At 38.2% G+C, this 10,643-nt stretch overlaps 2 protein-coding genes across 3 annotated transcripts; one reads left to right on the plus strand and one right to left on the minus strand.

The window, feature by feature from the left end:
- On the minus strand, positions 21–3,427 carry LOC109720214 (AUGMIN subunit 1). Its single transcript, XM_020247148.1, has 6 exons — positions 2,930–3,427; positions 2,681–2,815; positions 2,444–2,567; positions 1,063–1,200; positions 844–981; positions 21–305 (listed from the first exon to the last, which is right to left on the minus strand). Exons 1-5 carry the CDS (start codon positions 3,361–3,363, stop codon positions 868–870), a joined length of 945 nt encoding a protein of 314 aa, XP_020102737.1. The 5' UTR covers positions 3,364–3,427; the 3' UTR covers positions 21–305; positions 844–867.
- Positions 4,588–7,321, plus strand: LOC109720215 (probable xyloglucan endotransglucosylase/hydrolase protein 6). 2 transcript variants are annotated; one of them, XM_020247149.1, is made up of 4 exons: positions 4,588–4,806; positions 4,915–5,015; positions 5,146–5,342; positions 6,799–7,321. In XM_020247149.1, exons 1-4 carry the CDS (start codon positions 4,629–4,631, stop codon positions 7,196–7,198), a joined length of 876 nt encoding a protein of 291 aa, XP_020102738.1. In that variant the 5' UTR covers positions 4,588–4,628; the 3' UTR covers positions 7,199–7,321. The 2 variants fall into 2 exon arrangements, with proteins under 2 accessions (XP_020102738.1, XP_020102739.1); XM_020247150.1 differs by having other exon boundaries at positions 4,629–4,813; positions 4,852–5,015.

A 10,643-nucleotide genomic window follows, 5' to 3' on the forward strand; every position in this document is an offset into this window, starting at 1 on the left:
AACAAAGTATTAAAGAGACATAAACAGAAGAGAAATATACAGAGAGAATCCACTCAACAAAGTAGGCTATTCACTTTTTACAGAAAACTCTTAATGAATGAAACAAGTAGCTCTCTACTCTTCTCTCAAAAGCAACACAGAAAATTGCACAATAAGGGATTTGGCAATGTTTCTATCCTAAAACAACCAACATAATAATCTCATATGTTTTCGTTTTATCTCGAATGTATTCGACAGATACTCTATCCGGAATCTGGAAGCGCATATTTTCAAGCTCTCAGAAGACTTTAAGAGGGCGAATAAACCTGCATAAAGTGAAACATAAGTAAATCAGTGAAATATACTAGAAAACTCGTGAATCTCGAAAATGTAAAAGCTTAACAGGGAGTCCGAGCTCAAGGCTAACACCGAGCGATGCGACTTGTAATAAAATTGCATATCATATATAAAATAAATATTACCTATCTGCTCAATTTACGAGAGATGGTTAGGGATGACGATTTTTTTGAACAAGAATGTTGACAGAAGTAAGGAACCATCTGAAAAGCCATTAATACTAAAACCATGGATAACAAACTGTATGGTAAGTACCAGAGTATTTCAACAATAGTTTTCAGAAAAATACATTCAAGCGAGCATATATCTTCATAAAACAGGGAGTAAATAATCTGTATAATCACCACTAATTTTTATACTTTATACAACAGAACTATCAAGATCTCGCCATACAGGGCACGAACTTGAAGATTGATTTAATATCGGCCATCATAAGGCACGAACTTGAAGATTGATTTAATATCGGCCATCATAATTGAACAGAGATAAATGAATTCGATCACATACATGTTATAATTCTCCTTTGAAAGGTTATAATTCAGGATTGCTGATTAAAGCAGAATGCAGCACTTCTTCAAGATACTTCTCTGCAGCTGCATACTGTCTCATCTTTTCCTCTATAGCTAGTGCGGCAAGAGTTTTATCCTGATCATATAAATATGAAAAGAGAAGTTAATTCTTTGTAAAACGCACGATGAACTTTTTTTACAAGGTAACAAGACATACAGGGGGTAAGTCCTGGTAACTTCTCAAGGTATCCAAGATAGGCTTTGTTTTCTTTTCCAAGTCTTTCTTGTGCTCCGCCATTTCCATCAGCACACCATGATTGATCTCTGGAGTATAACCCACACGATTTAGTATTGCCTGCTCAGCACATTAAAGAAGGCGGTAAATATCGTGTTAAAACAGAAGTAAACTAAGATTAAACACGGGACAAATCACGAAAGGGCTAAATGGCGTATCTACAGGTCAATAGCTCTTTACCATTTTTGTTACAGGACTAATGAAACTTCAAGGGAAAACGTATTCTTGAGTATTCTGTCTGATCCTTACATCGCTTCGAAACTAACTCTAAAAATTTTAGAGTCTGCAGCAAATAAAAACAAAGGCCGTCATTCAGCCTGTTTTAGGAATAGTTTCATTCGTTTGAATCATTTTCTGAGCGAAAACTTTTCAAAGTTTTCAGGTAACACTTGAATGAGCTGATAAATTTTGGTACCTCGCTAGGCTCTATAACAAATTTAGACACACGGTGAGGTAAGATTGTAGCCAGAATTGGTCATTATTGAAATTACAGAAGATGGCGCAGTTACACTAAGGGCTTGTTTGGTTCATCCATTTTGGGTATGGAATGGGAATCGGTTTGATCAAATCCGGTTAATTTTATTTGGTTCACATGAATCGGTTTAGGATTCCTATTCCGGACTGGAATGGAAATGGCCCATTAGCATTCAACTTGATTCCGGTCTTCTAGCCCAGATTGAGATTTCATTCCGGAAGCCCACTAAGTTCTCGAAGCCCATGTGACCATCTCACCCTCCTTCTCTTCACCCCTTTCTCATCAAAAAAAAAAAAAAATCTTATTCTCTCTCAAAACTCTATCCCTAACCCACATCAATAAAAGTTTTTAAAAATAAATTTGATATTTTTTTTGAAAAACTTATTAGAGAATAGTATTATATTTTTCATAAATTTTAAATAATATAAATTTATATTTGAGAGTAAAATTAGTATTATAGTATCCTATAATTTTTTTAGTTTGTACAAACCAAACAATGAAATGTGAATAATTCATTCCAATTCCCAATCGACAAATAAACCAAACGTCTTGGGGGAGTGGGCCATTCCAATTACCATTCCAATTCATTCTCATTCCATTATCCATTCCAATTTTTCCACCCTTGAACCAAACAAGCCCTAAATTGAGTCGAATTTCCAGCTTCTAGCTAATGAAATTTCAATCACCACGATTATGTGCTTGCTCGTAATTAGCAATGCTCGAACCTGCTGGTCAATATGTTCTACCTGTCTTGGCAGATTATTAAGCCTAATTGCCCGCTTAATCCATATAAAAAGTTATGGATGATATCAAAATAAGATCAAGTACCTTGTAGTTTGAAAGCTGAAGCATATATTGCCGCTCTTTCGATTCCAAGATCGCCAAGTTCGTCTGCCACTGATGCATCAGCGCCTCGTGCATTGCGACTTCATTCTCAAATTTCGCAAGTGTTCTGCAAAGGAATCGACATGGTGTCACTAACACATTACTTGCTGATTAGAATTCTCATGGCATTTCGCCACACTTTGTTCCTCATTTTACAGCGATTAGGGTTTGGATTCGCACTTCTTGAGCTCGGTGAGCTTGGTGATGGCCTTCCGTGTGTACTCGAGAAGCACCTTCGACTCCTTCTGCACCTTCGCCCTTTTCTCCTCCGCATCCGCCTTCCGCAGCGACAGATCCCCATTCGCCACGATAAAACTATTTTCATCACAAAACCCCCTCCCCAGTTCTCAATCAATTCGAAAAAAAAAATTGATCAAAAAGCTCGTAATTTTGAGCAAAATCTGAAACCCTAAAACTAGAAATTGCGACCTGCTGAGCTCGGTGTCGCGGATATTGAAGAGGTTGGCGACGGAGGCGACGACCTGAGCGGAGGCGGCGGCGGCGGGGGAGAGGTTGTCGCGGGCGAGGCCGACGCGGTCGAGGATCTCGCGGATCCGCGCGGCCTGGGCGCGGTACTCGCCGGCCTTGAGGCGGAGGTCGGCGGCGACGATGGCGGCGGCGCGGGAGCGCGACTGCGAGAGCGCGGCGACCGCGTGGAGGTGGGCGACGCCGCGCGGGGTGAGCTCCATCTCCGGCGCCGCGCCGCGCCCCGCCGCCTCGTACTGCGCCGCCACCCACGCCCTCACCTCCGCGACCCGCGCCGCCTCCGATCCCGCCCCCCCGCCGCCGCCGCCGCCGCCGCCGCCCTCGGGGATCGCTACGGCGGCGTCGAGGGCGGAGGCGAGGTCGCCGATGCTCTCCATTCTCGGGGCCGCGGCGGAGGAGACGAGGGGTACGGTTCCGCTCGGTTCGGTGCAGTACCATTATAATAGTAGCGGGTGTCGCTTCTCCAACAACGAAGAGAAGAGATTTGAATTTTAAAATTTTGAAATTTAAAATTACTTTAAAATTTTTAAAATTTGCGTAGCGGTTCACCAGGCGACGTGGTGAGCCTGGTTCAGGGGAAAGTACTCACGTCCTACTCCAACATTACCGCCAGCTGTCGCAAATTAATGTGCGCTGAACATCTCATCTGATACAAATTTTCTCTTACGGTACCAAAAATCTTTTATTGTCCTAATAATCCTGTGACATAAATGGAGACAAAATGCGCTGTATACACAGTCAAATAATTGAGTCTCCTTAATTTCACTTTTATTCTCATTCAACGTCTCTTCTATTTTCGTCGCTTACGTAACATCAGTTACTTTAATTTATCGTAAAAGATGTTCAATTTTATTTTTTTTTTTAAATTTTAGCAAAAAATTATTGCTAGAATTTTAGTTTTGGGGCCCATTCGACTTGTGAATCTAGTGATGATTTATTAAGAAGCCTATTAATCAATAATCATCATTTGCCATAGTACTAATAATAATAATATATTTTGTCTCCATTTAGCCCATACTATTATTACTCTTTAATGAGTTGTGGGCTTTAGTAATTGTAGGGCCCATTATTAGCTGGCATTTGAGGTGCCCTTTAATGGTCCTTCCTCTACTAGCCTGCTAAGGCCTACATTTGGTAAAAAGATGGACACCAACCCCTCGACACTGGAAAAATTCCAATTGCGCCCCTCCACTATTTTCATTTTGATTGGCATCTTCTTTTAACTTCTGATTCTTCCCCTGATTTCTTTGTGTTGTTGCGAATCGATTGCGTACCCTTACCGCTTTAATTTGTTTATTCATGCGTTGTAAATTTTCTGCTTCTATCCACTCAACCATCCCTTTACTATTTTGTCGGGTCGTCCTTTTCTATTCGAATTTGAATTTTTCGCTTTGTTAATTAATTTTTCTCGAATGCCAAAGCTATGAATGTGTACAAAGTGGTACATGTGCTTTTTTTGGTTTTTTTGGTGTTTGTAATATCTCTCTCTCTCTATGTCTAAAATGACACTATAGGCCTCTCTTTATCTTTATGAATGAATTCAAATTTAAAGAAAATGACACTATTGCCCTCATTCTCCTTATAAATTCAAACTTGTGAGAGCCACTGACTACATAGTAAGTAGCAACTCACTCAAAGCATAATGGAAGGGAGAGCACTCCTCCTGCTTCTCTTCTCGCTCTCTTTCTTACTCTTATCTCCTCCTTCCCTCGCGAGGCCCGCAAACTTCGCGAGAGATTTCCGCGTTACTTGGGCCGAATCCCACATCAAACAACTCAACAATGGCACCTCAATCCAACTCATACTTGATCAATCCTCAGGTCTCTCTCTCTCTCTCTCTCTCTCTCTCTCTCTCTCTCTCTCTTTCTCGATCTCTCTCTCGATCTCTCCATCTATCTATCTTGATAAAACTTGTTATCTTTGTAAAGGTTGCGGAATCGCTTCGAAGAACAAGTTCATGTTTGGGCATGTTAGCATGAAGATCAAGCTCATTTCGGGAGATTCCGCTGGGACCGTGACAGCATTTTACGTACACTTCTCTATTGATATACATCAAAGCTAGATAGTTGTTAAGAGTATCTCTGAATTGCTTTCTATTTGCATGGTGCATATATATTGAATGCTTCACATGACTCTGAAAATTTATATTTCATGTATAGTTGAGCTCAGAGACGGACACGATACGAGATGAGCTCGACTTTGAGTTTCTAGGGAACCGGTCTGGTCAACCGTACACGGTTCAAACGAATGTATACGCCCACGGGAAAGGAGACAGAGAGCAAAGGGTGAATCTCTGGTTCGACCCTTCGGCCGATTATCATACATACTCAATCCTCTGGAACCACCATCACGTTGTGTAAGTTTATCACAAACATAAACTTACTGTACCCATCATAAGTCAAAAGCTGCTAGTTCTTAGAACAAGGAATATTGGTGTCATTAAGCAAGTTTTTCTGGAAGCTGAATCAGTAGGCAAGTTAAAGTTGAATCTAAATATAAGGCAAGTCCAAAATAATTTAAACTGTAGCTACTCACGGACTCACATGAGATAAATCCACACCAATGATTGCAAGAAGCTAAGTGATAAATCAAACAATGGACACCACTAATTGTACATGTCTCTAACGCAAGTGACAAAAAACTTAATGAGCGATACCCTAGATTCCAAGTTCGATGCCTAATCATTTCATATTTTCATTTAAACTTGTCTATTAAAAAAATAAATAAAGCGGATAACATGCGACCATACTATCTGAAAAAAAAAAAAAAAAAGCTTTACAAAGTACCTACCCCTCTCCTTGGGCTTTAATTTAACTTTAGAAGCATCATTGCACTCCCAATAGCCCCTTTTTAGCAGCTTTAAAGAAGCACAAGCATTTCCTCTTTATCTATTGACTAGTCTACTACTTCACTGTTGTATTGCGCCTTTAAGAGTCTTACTGTTTACCGACCGTTTCTAGAGCAAGTGGCAAAAAATTTGGTGGTTAGTACTCCAGGTCCCAAGTTCGAATCCCAATTGATTCATATTTCTAGCTAAGTTTATTTCTAAATGAAATAAATAAAGCGGGTAGCGTGCTACCTATCTCTGTCTCAAAAGAGTCCTACTGTTTCTACCACTGGACTTAGCTTTTGTGTGGGGGCTCTCATAATTGAACTCAAGTTTCCTTGCAGCAAAACCTGCAGAAGACAGATAGATGGTCTGCTTCCCTTTTATCAAAGACTATCAATAATGTTACAAACTAGCCAAAGAATTTCGGGTAAAATGTACCCCAATGCCGAACTTGGTTTCACTACTTTGAAATCTCATAAATGTTGCATTTTAACTATTGATCTACAGAAACTGACCGTTCCTGGAGCAAGTGGCAAAGGGTTTGGTAGTTGGTACCCGAGACCCAAGTTTGAATCCTAGTTGATTCACATTTCCAGCTAAGTTTATTTCTAAATGAAATAAAACGAAACAAGTAGTATGTTACAATAATCTTTCAGTTTAGTCCGAAGTAGTTTAAGTAGAATGCACGAGTCATTATATATTTTACAATAAAAACAATCATTTAGATGTCAAATCAATAATAATATAAGTGAACAATACAGGAGTTAAATCGAGTTGGTATCAGGACCATTAATTGTGGAAAAAGCTCTCGAATCAATAATCTCAAGTTGCGATATCACGATCTTATAGAGACCATCTTACCTTACAACCAGAAGCAAAATCTGTTAATGGGATCATCTACTTTTAAGATTCAAAAGCTACGCAAACAACTACAATAATTAGATTTTGATTCCTAAATATATGTATATATTTTCCATGTCAGGTTCTTTGTTGATGCAGTCCCGGTGAGAGTGTACAAGAACAATGAACAAAAAGGTGTGCCGTACCCGAACAGCCAACCCATGGGCATCTACTCGACTGTATGGAATGCAGATGATTGGGCCACACGAGGAGGCTTAGAAAAGATAGATTGGAGCAAAGCACCATTCTATGCTTATTACAAGGACTTTGACATTGAGGCTTGTGAAGAAGCCATTCCGAGTTGGCTCAGCAGCTGCAGCAAAACCTCCAGTAACTGGTGGGACACACCATCTTACCAGCAACTCGACCCGGTCCAAAACCGACTCTACCGTTGGGTCCGGCTGAACCACATGGTCTACGATTACTGCACCGACCGGTCCCGGTTCGCCGTCCAACCCCCCGAATGTTTAGCTGGAATTTGAGACATAGTTTGATTGCATTACTAATGCATGGTATTATTGATGCAGGGTTTGGATATATATCTATATATATATATATATATATATATATATATATATATATATATATAGTTGTGGTGTTTATATTAATCGGAAATTATCCAAGTGTATGTTGATAATAATAATAAAAGTCAGAATGTTGCATGGCAGTAATTACATGAATATTTGATAAATTATATATCGAAAATAATCCCTACTGAAAGAATTAATTTGATGGTGTCTTTCTATCATAAATGTTTGAGAAAAAGTATTTGCACTAGTAAGCTAAGGGTGTGTTTGGTTCCACGTAAAACTATGGAAATAGAAATTGGTGGAAAAAAAAAATTTATGCTCTTTAGTTAGTGTTTGGTTTGTAGAAATTTTTTTTTTTTTTGTTTGGTTGAAAAAAGAAAAAAAAAAGATAAATAACAAACTTTATTACTATAACCTATATCTAAAAATAAAATATATTTAAAAATTAAAAATCTCATAAAAAATAATAAAAAGGATTTGAATTTAAAATCAGAGATGCTGATCTTACACTAAATAGTGAAAAAGAAATTCTATAAAAATTTCATCAAATTTGAATTATTTTATACCGTTAAATTCACAAACGTATCACGGACCATTAAAATTGTCAATTTTGAGGCCTTTTGATCACCAACCAAATGATATTGAAAAATTATAAAATTTAGTTTTTAAATACTTTTAATAGTGTAGATCAAGTCAAACGAAATCGATCGTTGATTTGGAAATCGTATCATTAAAAACAACTTGTTAGTATGGAGACCTCCATGCTACAAATAGTATACCAGCCTAGCTCTCTCTCTCTCTCTCTCTCTCTATATATATATATAAGTAAGAGGTCTAGGGTTGGACCTCCCACGCGGTCCATGAGTTTTTCCCACAGCTTGTGGACCGTGCCTAGTGACTCATGCGCCGCGTGTTTTTGCAGCGCCGCTTTTCATTTTCCGCTCATTTTAGGCGGAAAAACGAAAAGTCCCATTTTTTTCATTATCTGTAAAAAAAAATATTTTACGCAAAAACAAACTTTTAAACCAAATGGATTGAAAATCACTTGTCGGCTGAAAAATAATTTTCGATGTCTTTTTATGCCGTTCCGAACATCTCCTAAGCTAAGCTCCAAAATTGTCGGCAATGAGGATATGGTTAACAAACGAGGATGCGTATTCAAAAGTTGTTTGGGCCTCAAAAGTTTTTTTTCGCTAAAGCAAAACAAAAAAATTTAAAATTAGAAGTTTTATCTTCACATGTCCAAAAGTTTAGTTCTAGTTTAATGTCCTAGTAAAAACTTCACAACTTTTATTTACCAAATATCGCTTTCGACAAAAGCAATAGTATTTGAAGCACGCAAAATGTAGAAATTAGTTTGGTTGTTCTTATTTCGAACAATAAATTTCGCATGCCATCCTATGTTTAATTAAGTTTTCACTACATTGATACATTGTTTTACAACAATTAAGCAACTTTATTTGGATTGATCACTGTTCATTGGCCTAGCTTAATCAAAATTTGTTTTAAAAAAAAAAATCTAATTAGTTCAATCCAAAACTTATCATGAGAAGAGGCCAAAAAAAGTCAAATCAGAGCCTGATGAAATAATTGAACAAAGTAAAGATTCTGTGCAGATTGGGTGCTTACATTAGCTCAGAATGTGGCAGCAACCACAGTAGGACCACCACACCAGTGCGCTGCATCAATTCTCTCTTCTCATTGTTGTTTTATGGACCAAAAGTCAAGGATTTAAAGATCAATCTTATCAAAATTCATGAAGGGAATCCCTCTGGTTCCTGGGTGCCACATGTTCCCATCCATTCTGCTTTTAGACAAATTCTCAAATTTTGAATTTGAAATTTCGACTAAATTATAACTAGTTTAGTTGCTCAGAACTTCCAAGTAGAGACGAGATGAAAGGCAAATTAATCAAGTGGGAGAAGCATGAGTGGGGTTTAAGTATTATTTCTCTGTCTCTAACAAGTTGATTATATTTTATCTTTAACGTATCTGTTCGATCTTACGACTGCAGATCTGCGTCGACTTTTAACAGTTCTTTTGTTTAGCAGTAACAATCTTATTATTAAGTTTCTTACAAATAGTTTAGAGCTAAACAGGTGTGCTGTAAAGTCTCTTTCTCTCTAGTTGGCAGCTGTCTAGAGTGATGATTGGGGCATTAGGGCGCAGACTGACATTGACAGCCACACAAAGGGACTAATCTTCCCAGCCTGCCCAAAATTGTTTCTTCCTTGCATTGTATAGACAGCTGACTAATCCTTTAATAGTCTGGATTAATTGCAGTACAGTTTTTTTTTTTTTTTTTTTTTTTTTTTTTTTTTTGTCCCTATCCTTTTCTTTCAATGTCATTTTAGGATAGATTTGTTTGTCTTATGTTTGCTAACTATTCGTCAAAAAAAGATTCAATGACAACTTTTCTAGCTAAACTACTGGAATTTTAACGGTAAGGCACAGAAAGGAATGAGAGCTCGAAGGACTGGATTGTATTCAGGTGTAGGGAACCGGACTAGCGATTGTTTGTTTCGAAAAACTTATTCAGAATAACCTTTGTTATATAAATAAGTTTTTCTCGTTATGAAGTGTTTACAGACATGCTAGAAATAATAATGAAGGAAAACTTTCTCCCTTGACCCATTAACATTGTGTACAATTGGAGACCTTTAGATCAGCACGAATCGTAATGCACCACATGGGGCACCCAAGCCCATGTTCTCGTGTTCTTTGGCCCATTTTATTTGGGCCAGCCCATATTCAACTTATCCTTGCCAAAATGTGGGCCTACGTCATTGTCATGGGCCCTATTTGGGCCGCGCTTAAAAGCCCTTCAGTGCTATTTCTCCGTTAATGGGACGAGGGGCAGAATCGGCAAATCACAGGTTAGGTTCACGAATGACGTGGTGGACTGAGTCCATGCAATAGTCACCGACCACGTGCGCCGTGCCCTTCGTCTTTTTCCCGGTCCCTGACAGCGGAGCTCCTGTCGGGTATCGTGGTCCGCACCAATGACGTGAGGTGGGGCCCAGCAATCGACCATTAATATTTTTACACGTCAGCAAATAATACTGTTTGCTGTATTGATGGGCAACAGCGGATCAGAGAGAAATTAATCTTTTTATAAACAAAATTAACGAAATTTAACCTCTGCTTATGGTAAAAATGTAGGGAGGCCCCTCAACTGTTGGTCTGTTTGAAATTTCTTACTTTAAACATTATTTTCTCTCTTTAATTGATATATGTATTAAATAATTTTTAGAAGAAAAATTATCATAAAAGATAATTTAATTATAAGAGCAGGTGGAAGGGTGAATTAATGTGTGTATTATGCGGTAAAGAAAATAAAATAGCGGAGCATTTGTTTACAGAGTATATTTGTTTGTGCACAGTATTTTTATAACCT

Source organism: Ananas comosus, linkage group 14 (genome assembly GCF_001540865.1).
Source record: "Ananas comosus cultivar F153 linkage group 14, ASM154086v1, whole genome shotgun sequence".
NCBI lineage: Eukaryota > Viridiplantae > Streptophyta > Magnoliopsida > Poales > Bromeliaceae > Ananas > Ananas comosus.

Coding starts and splice junctions, on each gene's coding strand:
- LOC109720214 (XM_020247148.1), bottom strand. CDS start 3,363: ATGGAGAGCATCGGCGACCTCGCCTCCGCCCTCGACGCCGCCGTAGCG. Junction 2,568..2,680: donor AAGCTCACCGAGCTCAAGAA/GTGCGAATCCAA, acceptor ATTCCTTTGCAG/AACACTTGCGAAATTTGAGA. Junction 1,201..2,443: donor TTCAGCTTTCAAACTACAAG/GTACTTGATCTT, acceptor TGTGCTGAGCAG/GCAATACTAAATCGTGTGGG.
- LOC109720215 (XM_020247149.1), top strand. CDS start 4,629: ATGGAAGGGAGAGCACTCCTCCTGCTTCTCTTCTCGCTCTCTTTCTTA. Junction 5,016..5,145: donor GGACCGTGACAGCATTTTAC/GTACACTTCTCT, acceptor TTTCATGTATAG/TTGAGCTCAGAGACGGACAC. Junction 5,343..6,798: donor TGGAACCACCATCACGTTGT/GTAAGTTTATCA, acceptor TTTCCATGTCAG/GTTCTTTGTTGATGCAGTCC.